This window comes from Engystomops pustulosus, chromosome 5 (assembly GCF_040894005.1).
Source record: "Engystomops pustulosus chromosome 5, aEngPut4.maternal, whole genome shotgun sequence".
NCBI lineage: Eukaryota > Metazoa > Chordata > Amphibia > Anura > Leptodactylidae > Engystomops > Engystomops pustulosus.
Genome location: NC_092415.1, coordinates 199,259,440 through 199,276,633, shown reverse-complemented (window position 1 = coordinate 199,276,633; position 17,194 = coordinate 199,259,440). Strand labels below are relative to the sequence as shown.

Sequence of the window (17,194 nt, the reverse complement as noted above, 5' to 3'; positions counted from 1 at the left end):
GGGGTGAGAGCACCCATGCTGACCCCTGACCACTGCTGGCTATGATAGAAAGGTGTCAGGACACACAGGACATGGCAGCTCGCTGTGTATGGGGGGTGTAGTCACAGAGGGGTCAGAGCGCCCATGCTGACCCCTGACCACTGCTGGCTATAATAGAAAGGTGTCAGGACACACAGGACATGGCAGCTCGCTGTGTATGGGGGTGTAGTCACAGAGGGGTCAGAGCGCCCATGCTGACCCCTGACCACTGCTGGCTATGATAGAAAGGTGTCAGGACACAGGACATGGCAGCTCGCTGTGTATGGGGGATGTAGTCACAGAGGGGTCAGAGCGCCCATGCTGACCCCTCACCACTGCTGGCTATGATAGAAAGGTGTCAGGACACACAGGACATGGCAGCTCGCTGTGTATGGGGTGTTAAGGAGGTCGCACTGGTTTCGGACGCCATCTTGACTACTGTCCGCCATCTTAGATACAGCGGCCACCTTGGGGGGGGGGGTATGCTTCCCTCTTAGAAGCTATAGGGTTAAATGTTTTAATTCAGCTATTTTTCTCATTTAAACTGTTGTTTGCCTTTTCACAATATCCTTGGCATTTCTTACCGTCCTTCGGGCCTCTGTATTCTTGTTATTTATTTTGGTTATGAAGAAGCTTCTAGGAGCCATTGTGTAGATAAGCATGGCTGTAAACAAGGCCTAGTCATTTTTCTCAGAATGTGCTGGTACAAAAGCATAATGGCCAATAGGATCTAGGTATCTTATCAACACCCCAAATGCTGATCTTCATGTGTTAAAATATAGCTGTATCTGTTTGAAATAAACAGTTTGATTTGAGTGCATTGGAAGACCGACTGTGTTTTTCATTTTACTCTGTCAGCTCGCTGCCGGCAGCTATCTCATCCTCCCACAAAGGGTTAATTAGGACTCACCTTACAAAAGTCAAGAGGGCTGTTGGGGCCCTGCATAAAAATCCCTAACAATATTTGGCGTGTCCCTGGTTGGGCTTAGAAGTAAACAACAACACCGAGACAGCCTCCGTGAAGTGTCCCCGCCGGCTCGGTGAACAGAACTGACCAGAGCGCTCTCAGGGTAAGAGATTAATTTTTTCTTGTCTACCTTGATATGTCACTTCTGGTTCACTGGTTGGACGGACCGGGTAAGACTGTCTCTGTGTTATGTATTTGCCACTGTTGTTCACTGTAACCTAAGCTCAGAGTTTTTGGCAAAGAACCACTTTGTAAGGTGATGGACAGAGACTGGACAGTGACGGATGGTCAGACAGTCTGTGGTGTTAGCTGAAGCTGTGAGACGGGAAGGAGTAACCCTTAGATGTCTGCAATGCTACAGTGGGAGAGTGGGAGATATTCTGTTGTGATGATCATAGTGTCTAGTACTGTTTGACTGGTGCCAATAGGGTTACCCATAGAGGTATAGAGCTCAATTTGTGCACGTGCAGCGGAGACCCGCTCTGATCAAGTGTGTGTTTAGCTTTCTTTTTTTTTGGGAGTCTGAACAGCCTCGTGGGACTGTAAGAACTAGTAGTGACTTAGTAAAGAGTCGGTAAGAGAGTGGACTTGGTGTAGTCGGTGAAAGAGTAGTGACAGGTCAGAGTTGACTTGGTGTAGAGTCCTCTGTGGAAGTCTGGTATCTAGTTTCTTTGGGGTCAGTAAATCGAGGTGTTGGCATTCGCTGTGTCTGTGGGGACAAGTTTGGTTGTGTTGCAGTAGTAGGCATTTATGATGAGTTGTGAATTGGAATTGAGCCAAGTGCATTGCAGACAAAAAGATGTAGGTAGACAGAAGATTGGCATGATGTAAGTAGACAAAAGGTTGTTGAGTTAAGTAGAACTGATGGAAAAGTGCAAGTTGACATGATCGGACATAAGGGCTGGTAGTTTTGTGTTGAAATGAAAAGTAGTATTGAAGGTTTTGGGATGTGTCAGATGATCTGATGATTGTACAAGTGAGAAAACTTTGGAAACAGACACTTAGAGCCTCTGACTGACGGACGGACCAGGACAGAGTGACAGGGATCCTTCAGAGTGCCCAATGAAGAAAGAGACGGGCGATAAGGGACATTTCAAAGTTTTTGATGTGGAAAGAATTTGAGAAAAAGAGATTTTATTATATTTTCCTTGGAGTGAAAAATGGCCCCTGTAATCCAGACTCCACCCCTGTATCTGGTGGTTAGAGAAGATGACACGCCCTGCCATCCTTCAGTGGCGGCCATCTTAAGTCAGTTTATTTTTCAGTGGCGGCCATCTTAAGTCAGTTTATTTTTCAGTGGCGGCCATTTTAAGTTATATTCCCTTCAAGTCGATGAAAGTTGATTGCTGTTGGCAGCCATAAAGGCTGGTTGTGGGGCTTTGTAGGATAACAGCTGACCATGCTTGGGGCATCTGCTAGGGGTCTGCTAGTGAGGGATGGAGGTTGTTTGAGTATTATTAAAATTTATTGATCCTGACAATTAGAGAAAATTTACTATGAAAAAGTGTTACAATGTCTCCGGCACCTGCTTTCTGGCATTTAAGGGGTTAACAAAAGGGTGGGGGCTGTTGGAGCTGCGTTTTGTTTTGTAAAGGACTGACATGTAAGTCTAAGGACTTGCCTGAATGCTGTGTCTGTCTTATGTGACCTTGATGTTCACGGAAAACTGAATTTCTCCATATTGAGTTGCTTGAAATCTGTGTCCTGTTATCTCGTGGTTTACAGGCTAGTGAGAACATTTACATTTGGGAGGGGTAGATCGCTGCGTTTGGACTTCTCCCTGACAATCTAGGAAGGACTTGAAGAAATTTATTTGGTTGTGGAACAGGGATACAGTATGATGTGATGTCCTCCTGTGTACCCCATGAACAGACTAAGCAAGAACAAGCCCCCCAACTGTATTACAGAGCCTATGACTGACTTTTGTTCCTTTTTGATTAAAAACCATCTTAAGTGTACCTGGATTTTATTGAGACGTTGGAGTCTGGCCAGAACTTTATAGGTAGCACAGAACACTGGGCTGGAGATGTGGTGGAGGGACTCTGACATTGACGTTCAGAGGGAATAGAGGATGTTTCACAGACCACGCCAAAGTGAGATTGACAACATCTCCGGAAGTCTCAACCGACCAACCCAAGTGGGCGTTGCGGGGAGGAGACATTACTGTAGTGAGTGGCGGAGACGGCCCCGACAGGGCAAGACAAGGGGGGTGGTTACGAACAAGAATGTTAGCGAGAACAGTCCCCCTTCTGAACAGCCCCCCCACACAGAGTTATCGCCTTTCATTGTAGAACTCTCCCCTGCTGGTCCGATGATGATTTTAGCCCATTCCCGGTCAAGAAAAGACTCAGAAAGAGCAGCCGGATACATGTAGGATGGTCCATGACCTCTAAGCTGCCAATGAGTGTACTGAAGCCCAGTGGTCCCTAGCCCAAACTGGCAGCAGTCCCTGAGAGTGACATATTATTCACTGTTATTGATTTGGCAAATGTTTTCCTCTCTGTGCCCCTACATGAGGATTACCAGGACCTATTTGCCTTTACCAGTTCAGTATTCCAGTATACCTGATGTAGATTTCCACAAGGGGGGGTAAAACTCACCCAGCCAGTACCCCATGGCCCTACAGGGAGTAGACTGGCAGACTAGCCCCTTACTGAATGTTCTGCTTTCCAGTATGTGGATGACCTACTGTTTTTGTTTGCCAGGATGCATTTATTGACCTTATGTGTTTTCTGTTCCAGAAGGGTTGCAAAGTTCCCAGAGACAAGCTCCAGTACTGCCAGGAGAAGGTGGTCTTCCTAGTCCACTGCTTCTCAGCCACAGGCAGATACCTGGCAGAGGGAAGAAAGCTGGCAGTCCAGAATGTGCCCCTGCCCTGAGGCCCCAAGCCTCTTCACATGTTTCTAGGACTGGCCAGCTCCTGCAGCCTGGGATAAGGTCTGCTGCCTCCAGCCTGATGCTGCCCCTCTATGACTGCATTGCCTCTTCCCCATTTGCCCTTAGTCAGGAGGCAATTGATGCATTCCATAGCCCTAAGCTGGCAAGTCTGCCCCGGCCCTAGGCACATGCCACTGAGCCAGACCTTTTATTTTATTTTGCACTGAGTATCTAGGTCAAGCCCCAGGTGTCCTAGCCCAGGAACGTGGTGGCCTCCCCAGTGACCTACTCTTAGGCCCGGTTAGACTCAGTCGTGTGGGGAGCCCCTCATGTGTTAGTAGCTGCAGCCAGCAATCTGCTCAGCAAGGCCAGTAAGCTGATCCTAGACCCTAGATCACTCAGTTACTGTGCAAACCCCACATACCTTGCACAGTGTCCTCACCCAAATACAGCCCAAGCATCTGAGCAAAGGGCAGACAGCTCAGACTCCAGTGTGCACTCCTGATGCCCCAGGATACACTGATAAGGTGCACAGCTCTGAATCCTTCATTCTATCACCAGTCTTCCAGGATTCAGAGGGGGGGAGAGAAGGGTGATTAACCCAGATGTTGAGTTTTTTCTCATAGATGGCTCCAGGTCTGCAGGAGAAGACAGACGGTTCTATGCTGGATATACAGTGGTCAGTGGTGCACATGAGGTAGTACAAGCAGAACCACTCCCTCCACACAGGTCAGCGCAGGAGGTGAAGTGATGGCACTCAGGGAAGTGCTACAGCTGGTGGAAGGTAAAAGGGCAAATATCTATACTCAAGGTATAGTCCTGGGGTCTAAACACGACTATGAACCCATATGGAAGGCTAGAGATTTCCTCACCTCTGCAGGGACCCCCTTTAAGCATGGCACGCTGGTTAAAGAGCTCATGGATGCTCTCTTACTTCCACAAGAGGTGAGGATAATAAAAGTTAAACCACACAGAATTTGGTAACTCCACAAGCCAAGGGCAAGTATGTGGCTGACGGGATGGCGAAGGCAGCTGCACAGATGGAGCCCGGAGACTGTCCTGAAGTCTCAGCGGTGAGTTCTGAGCTAAAAGTTTGATCCACAGGTGTTCCAGTCCCTGGTGGCCCGAGAGTCATCAGAAGTGAAGGAAGAGTGGAGGAAAGCTGGAACCCAGATTCCGATGGGACCTGGATGCTGGGAGAGAGGGTGTGCCTGCCAGGAGCCCTGCACCCGACAGTAAGTCAAGTATCCCACGGACACACACACATATCCAAAATGGCCATGCTAGTGCTCATAAGCCGCAAGTGGTTTGCCCGGGCATTACTACCCGTCACTAGACTAGTGAAAGCCTTTATAGTCTGTGCCCGCCACAACCCGGGTAAGGTGGTAAAGACCCCACAGAAGGTGACACCCAAGCTGCTGTATCCCTTCCAAAGACTGCAGATGGATTTTATCCAGCTACCAAAAAGTGGTACGTAGGAGTACGTGCCTGTGTGCATTGATCTCTTTCCAGGGTGGCCAGAAGCTTCTCCCATGACCAAGGCTACTGCCAGAGCTGCAGCCAAGAAGTTGGTGAGTGAGATTTTTCTGCAGGTTTGGACTTCCAGAGACCATAGAGTCCGGTGGCAGAGCCCACTTCACTAGACAGGTAAAGACCTGAAACCTTGTCCCTCCTGGGTGTAGAACAGGCCCTGAACACCCCTTAGCATCCCCAAGTTAGTGGTGGGATTGAAAGACTAAACTGCACTCTTAAGTTAGAGATCCAGAAGGCCATGGAAGAAACAGGGAAACCATGGCGCGAGTGCTTTCCTGCTGACCACTATTCAGTTAGGACCACACCCAACAGAAAGATGGGATTGTCCCCCTTTGAAGTACCTTTAGGCTGTGCACCCAGACTAGCCCCTACTTCCCACAGACCCTATAACTGATGGCAGGAAACCAGGTGGAACATGTCACACAGCTGAGCCAGGCCTTGAAAAAGGTCCGCAAAAGTGTTTCTGATTCCTTTTTCAGATGCAGACAGAGACCTCAGGACGCATAACCTGAAGCCTGGAGACTACGGGTGGTGAAGAGACACCAAAGAGAGAGTCTGGAGCCTCGCTACGATGGTCCTTTCCAAGTCCTGCTGACCAGTGCCACGTTTGTGAAGCTAGAGGGAAGTCAGCACGCTTCCACGCTTTCCATGCTTTCTATTGTAAACTTACTTCTTGCTAGCTGGTCTCTTCTGACTGACTGTATGCTCAGGGACACCCCAACCATGACTATCACTGTATCTATAGGGCTGACCAGGATGCCTCCAGGGTAGGAGACTTTACCTACGGTTGGTGCAACAAGACAATGACCTTCTTTAACACTGACAGCACAGGTAGCCCTGTATTAGCAGTGTCTGATGTGTACTGGATTTGTGGGGATAGGAGAGTCAGGTCAGGCCTAGAGGCTGGGAAGGTGAGTGCACGGTGATAACACTTGTGTATTCCTTCCTCGTGATCCCCAGGGATAAGGTTGATCAGACACATAAGAAAAGGTGGAGAATCCCAAAGGATTCTGGAGGTCTGAGAGAAGCACCTAGATGACAACGTTTATATAGATACAGTGGGAGCACCAAGGGGGGTCCCAGATGAGTACAAGGCCCACAATCAGATATGGACAGGTATTCCCCATGACTAGAGTCCATTATTTCCCAGATAGCTATGAGCAAAGATGTTGGTTGGGTAACTGTTTTTTATTGTAATCAACAGAGATTTGTGAATTATATCGGAGATGCTTCCCAGAACCGCATGGCTTTGGACATGACCCTTGCTGAGAAGGGAGGAGTCTGTAAGATGGTGGGAGTGGCTTGTCGCATATACATCCCAGATGACATCGCCCCCTATGGATCCATTACCCATGCTCGTGAAAAGATTGAAGGACTGTCCAGGGAACTCAAGAGAAACTCTGGGGTGGACACTTTGTCCTTCACTTTGTGGTTGGGGGATTGGAAGGGTTTCCTTTAAGTGGGGGTAATATTGGGGATTGTGATTTTGCTCTTGTCACTTATTGCGCGTTGTGTAGTCCCCCTCATCAAGTCCACCATGTCCCAGATGGCCGTCCAAGCGGTAAGAACCACGACAGGAGAAGTGCCCGGAGCGGAGGATGATGCTGCCTGTTTAAAAACCTATGGACTATGAGAACTCAGTGATGTGATTTGAGTGTGCAGACCTTTAACCCTTTTAGTGACTGGCCTCTGGGGGATCTGGTGAAGAGTTAACAAGTCCAGCAGGTACGGGCTTAGCCTACCTGTATGTACCTGGAGCTTGAGGAGGTCGCTTTGAGAGGTTGTAGGTCTGCAGTCTCAAACAAGGGGGGAATTGTTAAGGAGGTCGCACTGGTTTCGGACGCCATCTTGACTACTGTCCGCCATCTTAGATACAGCGGCCACCTTGGGGGGGGGGTATGCTTCCCTCTTAGAAGCTATAGGGTTAAATGTTTTAATTCAGCTATTTTTCTCATTTAAACTGTTGTTTGCCTTTTCACAATATCCTTGGCATTTCTTACCGTCCTTCGGGCCTCTGTATTCTTGTTATTTATTTTGGTTATGAAGAAGCTTCTAGGAGCCATTGTGTAGATAAGCATGGCTGTAAACAAGGCCTAGTCATTTTTCTCAGAATGTGCTGGTACAAAAGCATAATGGCCAATAGGATCTAGGTATCTTATCAACACCCCAAATGCTGATCTTCATGTGTTAAAATATAGCTGTATCTGTTTGAAATAAACAGTTTGATTTGAGTGCATTGGAAGACCGACTGTGTTTTTCATTTTACTCTGTCAGCTCGCTGCCGGCAGCTATCTCATCCTCCCACAAAGGGTTAATTAGGACTCACCTTACAAAAGTCAAGAGGGCTGTTGGGGCCCTGCATAAAAATCCCTAACAGGGGGATGTAGTCACAGAGGGGTCAGAGCGCCCATGCTGACCCCTGACCACTGCTGGCTATGATAGAAAGGTGTCAGGACACAGGACATGGCAGCTCGCTGTGTATGGGGGGTGTAGTCACAGAGAGGTCAGAGCGCCCATGCTGACCCCTGCTGGCTATGATAGAAAGGTGTCAGGACACACAGGACATGGCAGCTCGCTGTGTATGGGGGGCAGGTGTAGTCACAGAGGGGTCAGAGCGCCCATGCTGACCGTTGACCACTGCTGGCTATGATAGAAAGGTGTCAGGACACACAGGACATGGCAGCTCGCTGTGTATGGGGGCTGTAGTCACAGAGGGGTCAGATTGCCCATGCTGACCCCTGACCACTGCTGGCTATGATAGAAAGGTGTCAGGACACACAGGACATGGCAGCTCGCTGTGTATGGGGGGGTGTAGTCACAGAGGGGTCAGAGCGCCCATGCTGACCCCTGACCACTGCTGGCTATGATAGAAAGGTGTCAGGACACACAGGACATGGCAGCTCGCTGTGTATGGGGGGTGTAGTCACAGAGGGATCAGAGCGCCCATGCTGACCCCTGACCACTACTGGCTATGATAGAAAGGTGTCAGGACACACAGGACATGGCAGCTCGCTGTGTATGGGGGGTGTAGTCACAGAGGGGTCAGAGCGCCCATGCTGACCCCTGACCACTGCTGGCTATGATAGAAAGGTGTCAGGACACACAGGACATGGCAGCTCGCTGTGTATGGGGGGTGTAGTCTCAGAGGGGTCAGAGCGCCCATGCTGACCCCTGACCACTGCTGGCTATGATAGAAAGGTGTCAGGATACACAGGACATGGCAGCTCGCTGTGTATGGGGGGTTTAGTCATAGAGCGGTCAGAGTGCCCATGCTGACCCCTGACCACTGCTGGCTATGATAGAAAGGTGTCAGGACACACAGGACATGGCAGCTCGCTGTGTATGGGGGATGTAGTCACAGATGGGTCAGAGCACCCATGCTGACCCCTGACCACTGCTGGCTATGATAGAAAGGTGTCAGGACACACAGGACATGGCAGCTCGCTGTGTATGGGGGGTGTAGTCACAGAGAGGTCAGAGCGCCCATGCTGACCCCTGACCACTGCTGGCTATGATAGAAAGGTGTCAGGACACACAGGACATGGCAGCTCGCTGTGTATGGGGGGTGTAGTCACAGAGGGATCAGAGCACCCATGCTGACCCCTGACCACTGCTGGCTATGAAAGAAAGGTGTCAGGACACAGGACATGGCAGCTCGCTGTGTATGGGGGGTGTAGTCACAGAGGGATCAGAGCGCCCATGCTGACCCCTGACCACTGCTGGCTATGATAGAAAGGTGTCAGGACACACAGGACATGGCAGCTCGCTGTGTATGGGGGGTGTAGTCACAGAGGGGTCAGAGCGCCCATGCTGACCCCTGACCACTGCTGGCTATGATAGAAAGGTGTCAGGACACACAGGACATGGCAGCTCGCTGTGTATGGGGGGTGTAGTCACAGAGGGGTCAGAGCACCCATGCTGACCCCTGACCACTACTGGCTATGATAGAAAGGTGTCAGGACACACAGGACATGGCAGCTCGCTGTGTATGGGGGGTGTAGTCACAGAGAGGTCAGAGCGCCCATGCTGACCCCTGACCACTGCTGGCTATGATAGAAAGGTGTCAGGACACAGGACATGGCAGCTCGCTGTGTATGGGGGGTGTAGTCACAGAGGGGTCAGAGCGCCCATGCTGACCCCTGACCACTGCTGGCTATGATAGAAAGGTGTCAGGACACAGGACATGGCAGCTCGCTGTGTATGGGGGGGGTGTAGTCACAGAGGGGTCAGAGCGCCCATGCTGACCCCTGACCACTGCTGGCTATGATAGAAAGGTGTCAGGACACACAGGACATGGCAGCTCGCTGTGTATGGGGGGTTTAGTCATAGAGCGGTCAGAGTGCCCATGCTGACCCCTGACCACTGCTGGCTATGATAGAAAGGTGTCAGGACACACAGGACATGGCAGCTCGCTGTGTATGGGGGGTATAGTCACAGAGGGGTCAGAGCGCCCATGCTGACCCCTGACCACTGCTGGCTATGATAGAAAGGTGTCAGGACACACAGGACATGGCAGCTCGCTGTGTATGGGGGGTTTAGTCACAGAGAGGTCAGAGCGCCCATGCTGACCCCTGACCACTGCTGGCTATGATAGAAAGGTGTCAGGACACACAGGACATGGCAGCTCGCTGTGTATGGGGGGTGTAGTCACAGAGGGGTCAGAGCGCCCATGCTGACCCCTGACCACTGCTGGCTATGATAGAAAGGTGTCAGCACACAGGACATGGCAGCTCGCTGTGTATGGGGGGTGTAGTCACAGAGGGATCAGAGCACCCATGCTGACCCCTGACCACTGCTGGCTATGAAAGAAAGGTGTCAGCACACAGGACATGGCAGCTCGCTGTGTATGGGGGGTGTAGTCACAGAGTGGTCAGAGCGCCCATGCTGACCCCTGACCACTGCATGACATACATTACATGGAATATTATGGGGTGCAGGTCCTAATGTGGCTCTGTAAATGGAAAAATTAAAAAAGCTGTGGCTTTTGAAGCGCAGTTGGTAAAAACCCAGTCTTCGAGGAGTTACATAAGTGATTGGAGCACCGGCTTCGGGAGGAGCTTTAGTCCCCCTGTTCCACTAATCCCCAGTGTTACCTGTATTCAAAGCCTCAGTGCTCTGTAGCTTAATAGGACAACCCCTTGAAGGCACAGTTGGCAAGTTAATTGCATATCCGTTGGAAATTACTGGAACTCCCCTTTAAGATGCACTAGAGGGAAATAGCACACACATAGTATTCACACACACAATATATTCATAATATAGTCATAGAGCTAATAACACAAACGACTAGCGAGGTATTATGACCCCTCCGGCGCCCCGTACACAGCCGGTTCCGCTACTCTCTGGAGTCCTGTACACGTAATCACTGTGTGTTGGCAGTGACAGCAGCGGAGGATCCGCACCGCCAGCATGGACCGGGGAGGGATGAAGCACCGGGAAGGCCGCCCGGAGATGAGCGGTTACAGCGTGTACGAGGAGGAGAACGAAAGACTGACCGAGAGCCTGCGGATGAAAGCCAGCGCGCTGAAATCTGTGAGTATAAAACTGAGCCGCCCGGGCCTCCGTACCTCAGAGCAGCTGGAAGCCTCCGGATGGACTACAAATCCCGTCATGCATCTGTGCTTACTCTGAATGTTATAAGAGGCGCAAGCATGATGGGAATTGTAGTTTTTATCACTTTCTCTTCGGTTTATTATTATTTTTGGTTAGTGGAGGTGTAAATCACAGAGTTATGTAAATGTGGAACCTCATACAGGCCCAGCAAGTGCTGCAGGCCTTAAAGGGGATGTCCATTTGGGCTAAATGTTGTTTCGCTGGCTAAAATTTAGGCAAAATATCCATGTCACTTATTAAGGATCAGCAATGCTGTCGCTATAGGCAACTACTGCCCCAGAGGCCCAATTATGGGGCCTACAATTTAGAAGTACACTAAGCCTTAATATAAAGGGGTGAGACCTATAGATGTAGCAGAGTATGTAGCGTAGAGGTTATAGTCTGTGGGGTGTCGTCAGATGGACTGTGGGGGGCAGTAAGTATATACCGAGTATATCTTACAGACCGTTTACATATACCCGGTATATACTTACTTACTGCTCCCTACCGGTCCATCTGGTGATCTAATATCAGATGAGCCAGGGGTAAGTAATGTAGCTGTAGCAGGGCTGAGTATGTAATGGAGTAGTAGACATAGTTAAGAATTGTCAGAAGAGGTGGTAGTAAGGTAGATGTAGCAGTGCTGAGTATGTAGTGTAGTTGTAGCAGTCAGGAAAGTATAATAAAATCAAAAAAGGGGGTCGGTAACTTGGATATAGCAGAGCCGAGTATGTAGTATAGTAGTAGTCGGGTGTATACTGGGATAAGCAGGAGAGGAGCTGAGCTGGGTGTATGATATAGGAGCAGTAGTCTGGTTACTTATTCTATAATCCATGTACATCTGATGTCAAACTTGCACATTGCTGCTTCCTGACAACTGGGAGGGGCCTCTCTGGCCATTGCCCCTCACTGATAACATGGGTGCTCGGCCATAGTCCTGTGTGCAGAACTCAGTCACTATTGATCAGTCTCGTTTAGCTATTCCCTTTCCACCGTTGTGTCTCACCTGCACCAAGCATGCGTGTACATAGAGAGGCCTGAGGGAATAACCCTAGTATATTAGCAATGACTCAGGGTGACATCTCCTATTCTGCAAGACACATATCTACCATGTAAATAATTGAATTAAAGGAATCCTTCATGTGGGTCCTAAAAACAGGTCTCAGCCTTATAACCACTTACCATTGGATGATATAACTCCGGGGGAATCATTTTACGCTGTAAAAATTTTTAAATACCGATCGCTTGCACTTCCATATGCACTTGTAAACGCAGCACTAGCGCCACGTGTGACTGCGTCCTTAGGATTCTGGTGTAATCACAACCAAAGGCACCGCTTATTCTGGAAAGACTGCGCCGATACACTGTAACGAACCCTGCAGCTGTGTCGGAATGACGTGGTTTGGGATCCGTTCCTTAGGGCGCGTTCACATGTGTTGTTTTGAATTTGTTTTTAAACGCATTGGAAACACAAGTTGGAGACGTTAGGCTGAAGCGCGTGCGTTCGGTAATGAGCACCACATGTCCTGCATGTAAGTTAAAGAAAACATTGGGGGCTCATTCCAAAAACGCAAGCATTTTGGTTGAAACCCACTTCGGTTTTGGATGCGTTTTAAAAAGGCATCCAAAGTGCCACACGTGAACCTACCCGAAAATAACAGATTCCTTTCAATCACAGCAAGCAGATATCTTGGAACAAAAGACGTTTATTTATGTCCTCATTGAAATTGACCCTTAAAAAAATCCCTTTTAAAGGGAACCTGTCATCACGAAGGGCATTTTTTCAGTAATGGCAGGTTCCAAAAGGGCAAGTAATGCTTCATATAAATCATGTTTTGGGTAGTCCTTAAAGTGTTTCATTTCTTTACAATCCTTTAGTTTATCTTACCTAGCTCCCTGCCAGAATCCTGCACTGTGTCCCGGGGGGAGAGGCACTTAAAATGTAAATAGTCGTCTGCAGGGGGAGGGAGGAGGAGAGAGAGGATGTGGGAGGGGTTGAAGGGGAGTGAGGAGCAATGCTGAAGGGAGGAGGGATGCAATGGACCAGACGATTATTTAGATTTGAAGTCCCCCCCCCCCACGGACTCAGCACAGGATGCTGGTGGGGAGCCAGGTAAGATAAACTAAAGGATTGTAAAGAAGTAAAACAATGAAACAACTACCCAAAACATGATTTATATTGAGCATTTCATGCCCTTATGCATCCTGTCATCTTTGAAAAATTCCCTTCTTGATGACAGGTTCCCTTTAACTTCTTTGTGGCTGATACACTTGTAAGATTTGTAATAGACACAAGAAAGAAGAGATATATAAATATGAAATTTCTGAGAACAAAAAATTTGGGAAAAAAGTGGGAAAGATATAAATAGATACTTATCATGTGGATCCTATTATGTTATTGTGGATATTAAAAAAAAAATTTTACAAGTTTTTCCTTTATTAATTTTAAATAAATTTACTGGAATTTTTTTTTTTCTATAGCTTTCGATCGATATTGGGACTGAAGTAAAATACCACAATAAACTCCTCAACGAAATGGTGAGTAGAAGCTGCCAGCAGGGGGCGACTTCATCAGTCTGTGATAGGTGACCCCTCAGGAAATGTTTGACTCTTAAAGGGCACCTGTCGCCAGAGTCACTAATAAGCCGAATAACAAGTTCCCATAGCCCTGTGCTAACTTGTGCCCACACTGTTTTTAGCTAAAAAAAAAATGCATATTTCCTATCCCTAGAAAATGAAGTTTGTAAGCCCACCTGGCACCACTGCGTGAAGAATGGTGTGTGCTATTCATGCAAGGCAGTGCTTCTCTCACCTTATGTCTGCTCCAACCCCCTTTCCTCCTGCTGCGTAAAAGCAGAGGATCACTCATAAGTCCAAAGGAGAGGGAGAAGGGACTTACCTGCAGGCATGAGGTGAGAGAAACACTGCTTTATATGGATAGCATACACCCTTGGGAAAACCTGCTCCCTTACACAGGGTGCCAGGTATGCTTACAAACTTCATTTTCTGGAGATAGGGACTATGCATTTTTAGCTAAAAACAGTGTGGGAATAAGTTAGTATAGAGCTATGGGAACTTGTTATTAGGCTTATTAGTTATACTGCCCCCCACTATAATACTGCCCCATATGTACAAGAATATAACTACTATAATACTGCCTCCTATGTACAAGAGTATAACTACTATAATACTGCCTCCTATGTACAAGAATATAACTACTATAATACTGCCCCTATGTACAAGAATATAACTACTATAATACTGCCCCCTATGTACAGGAATATAACTACTATAATACTGCCCCCTATGTACAAGAATATAACTACTATAATACTGCCCCCTATGTACAGGAATATAACTACTATAATACTGCTCCCTATGTACAAGAATATAACTACTATAATACTGCCCCCTATGTACAAGAATATAACTACTATAATACTGCCCCCTATGTACAGGAATATAACTACTATAATACTGCCCCCTATGTACAAGAATATAACTACTATAATACTGCCCCCTATGTACAGGTATATAACTACTATAATACTGCCTCCTATGTACAAGAATATAACTACTATAATACTGCCTCCTATGTACAGAAATATAACTACTATAATACTACCCCCTATGTACAAGAATATAACTACTATAATACTGCCCCCTATGTACAAGAATATAACTACTATAATACTGCCCCCTATGTACAAGAATATAACTACTATAATACTGTCCCCTATGTACAGGAATATAACTACTATAATACTGCCCCCTATGTACAGGAATATAACTACTATAATACTGCCCCTATGTACAAGAATATAACTACTATAATACTGCCCCCTATGTACAGGAATATAACTACTATAATACTGCCCCCTATGTACAAGAATATAACTACCATAATACTGTTCCCTATGTACAGGAATATAACTACTATAATACTGCCCCCTATGTACAAGAATATAACTACTATAATACTGCCCCCTATGTACAAGAATATAACTACTATAATGCTGCCCCCTATGTACAAGAATATAACTACTATAATACTGCCCCCTATGTACAAGAATATAACTACTATAATACTGCCCCCTATGTACAGGAATATAACTACTATAATACTGCTCCCTATGTACAAGAATATAACTACTATAATGCTGCCCCCTATGTACAAGAATATAACTACTATAATACTGCCCCCTATGTACAAGAATATAACTACTATAATACTGCCCCCTATGTACAGGAATATAACTACTATAATACTGCCCCCTATGTACAGGAATATAACTACTATAATACTGCCCCCTATGTACAGGAATATAACTACTATAATACTGCCCCCTATGTACAAGAATATAACTACTATAATACTGCCCCCTATGTACAGGAATATAACTACTATAATACTGCCCCCTATGTACAAGAATATAACTACTATAATACTGCCCCCTATGTACAAGAATATAACTACTATAATACTGCCCCCTATGTACAAGAATATAACTACTATAATACTGCCCCATATGCACAAGAATATAACTACTATAATACTGCCCCCTATGTATAAGAATATAACTACTATTGTGTTGTTGGTGTTATTACCTATTACAGTATATAGGACATTATTAGTTTCTCTGTGTATTGTACTTTCTTTGTCTTTATTACATCTATATCATTATTTATTTTAGGACTCTGATTTTGACTCCACCGGTGGTCTCCTGGGGTCTACGATGGGCAGGCTGAAGGCTCTCTCCAGGGGCAGTCAGGCCAAGCTGTTCCTCTATATGATGCTCTTTGCCTGTTTTGTCTTCTTTGTCATCTATTGGTTTGTGAAGCTCAGGTGATGGGACTCGTGTTCTCTTTTTTTGTTTTATATTGTGACGCAATTCTCAAAAATAATCCATTACTTTGTGATGCGGTGGTCTGCGGTCTCCCAGGACATGCTGGGGGTTGCAGTATCGCCTCAGATCGGAGCCTGGAGCACTGGTAGAGGGCCATGTCCTCCTATACATTTTGTTGAGACTGTGAGACTCTTCCCATCCGGCCACCAGTGATCCGCGGCTTTCATGTCCCTCGACATTCATTCCAATAAATCCATAGGCGTAGGATGATGAAAGCGGCAACTCCCAGACGAAGAGTTAATGATCCGAGAAGATCCATGGAGGAACGTTCTCTGTTAATCATTTTCTAATTATGAGAACGTCGCGTCGCGGAGGATTCATCCTTATGGAAGGAAGTGCACAATCTCCGGGCTCGGATGCGTCCAATTCCTCTCCCGCTCCATGTGGAATTGACATTGTCGAAAGATCTCAAATTCTTTGGTAGTAAATAAAACTTTTTGAATGGACATTAAACGGCACTTTTAATTTATCTGTGAGATGTGTGGTCATTTCATGTGGGGACATGTAGTGTCATCAGATTGTGCCTTACCTTAAAGGGATCACCTGGGGGTAGTGGTAAAGAGGAAAGCTTGTCCAACTTTAGTTCCCTCTTTTTATGGGGCACTCCTTATTGGTTCGGGAAGGTCTCGAGGTCATGTTCCCGCCATGTTGGTCAGGAATGTCTCATGGTCCTGGTCATGGTCCTGCCATGGGGGTCGGGAAGGTCTGGTGGCCATGGTCCCCGCCATGTTGGTTGGGAAGGTCTGGTGGCCATGGTCCCCGCCATGTTGGTCGGGAAGGTCTGGTGGCCATGGTCCTGCCATGTTGGTCGGGAAGGTCTGGTGGCCATGGTCGCGCCATGCTGGTCAGGAAGGTCTGGTGGCCATGGTAGCGCCATGCTGGTCGGGAAGGTCTGGTGGCCATGGTCCCGCCATGCTGGTCGGGAAGGTCTGGTGGCCATGGTCCCGCCATGTTGGTCGGGAAGGTCTGGTGGCCATGGTCGCGCCATGCTGGTCGGGAAGGTCTGGTGGCCATGGTCCTGCCATGTTGGTCGGGAAGGTCTGGTGGCCATGGTCGCGCCATGCTGGTCGGGAAGGTCTGGTGGCCATGGTCCCCGCCATGCTGCTCGGGAAGGTCTGGTGGCCATGGTCCCGCCATGTTGGTCGGGAAGGTCTGGTGGCCATGGTCCCGCCATGTTGGTCGGGAAGGTCTGGTGGCCATGGTCCCGCCATGTTGGTCGGGAAGGTCTGGTGGCCATGGTCCCGTCATGTTGGTCAGGAACGTCTGGTGGCCATGGTCCCGTCATGTTGGTCAGGAACGT

General features: G+C 47.7%; 1 protein-coding gene and 1 long non-coding RNA gene across 2 annotated transcripts; both read left to right on the top strand.

The window, feature by feature from the left end:
- The first annotated feature begins 381 nt into the window (after window positions 1-381).
- Window positions 382-7,631, top strand: LOC140133759 (uncharacterized). Its single transcript, XR_011855944.1, has 2 exons — window positions 382-1,088; window positions 3,727-7,631. It is a non-coding gene; the product is annotated as an uncharacterized lncRNA (long non-coding RNA).
- Window positions 7,632-10,583: 2,952 nt separating this feature from the next.
- On the top strand, window positions 10,584-16,363 carry BET1 (Bet1 golgi vesicular membrane trafficking protein). The gene is made up of 3 exons (XM_072154332.1): window positions 10,584-10,927; window positions 13,469-13,525; window positions 15,682-16,363. The coding sequence occupies exons 1-3, from the start codon at window positions 10,805-10,807 to the stop codon at window positions 15,835-15,837; spliced, it is 336 nt and encodes a 111-aa protein (XP_072010433.1). The 5' UTR covers window positions 10,584-10,804; the 3' UTR covers window positions 15,838-16,363.
- The last annotated feature ends 831 nt before the right edge of the window (window positions 16,364-17,194 follow it).

Bases quoted from the DNA above. Each gene is read 5' to 3' on its own strand.
- BET1 (XM_072154332.1), top strand. From the start codon at position 10,805: ATGGACCGGGGAGGGATGAAGCACCGGGAAGGCCGCCCGGAGATGAGC. The intron at 10,928-13,468 runs GTGAGTATAAAA...TTTTTTCTATAG, and splicing joins AAGCCAGCGCGCTGAAATCT to CTTTCGATCGATATTGGGAC. The intron at 13,526-15,681 runs GTGAGTAGAAGC...TATTTATTTTAG, and splicing joins ATAAACTCCTCAACGAAATG to GACTCTGATTTTGACTCCAC.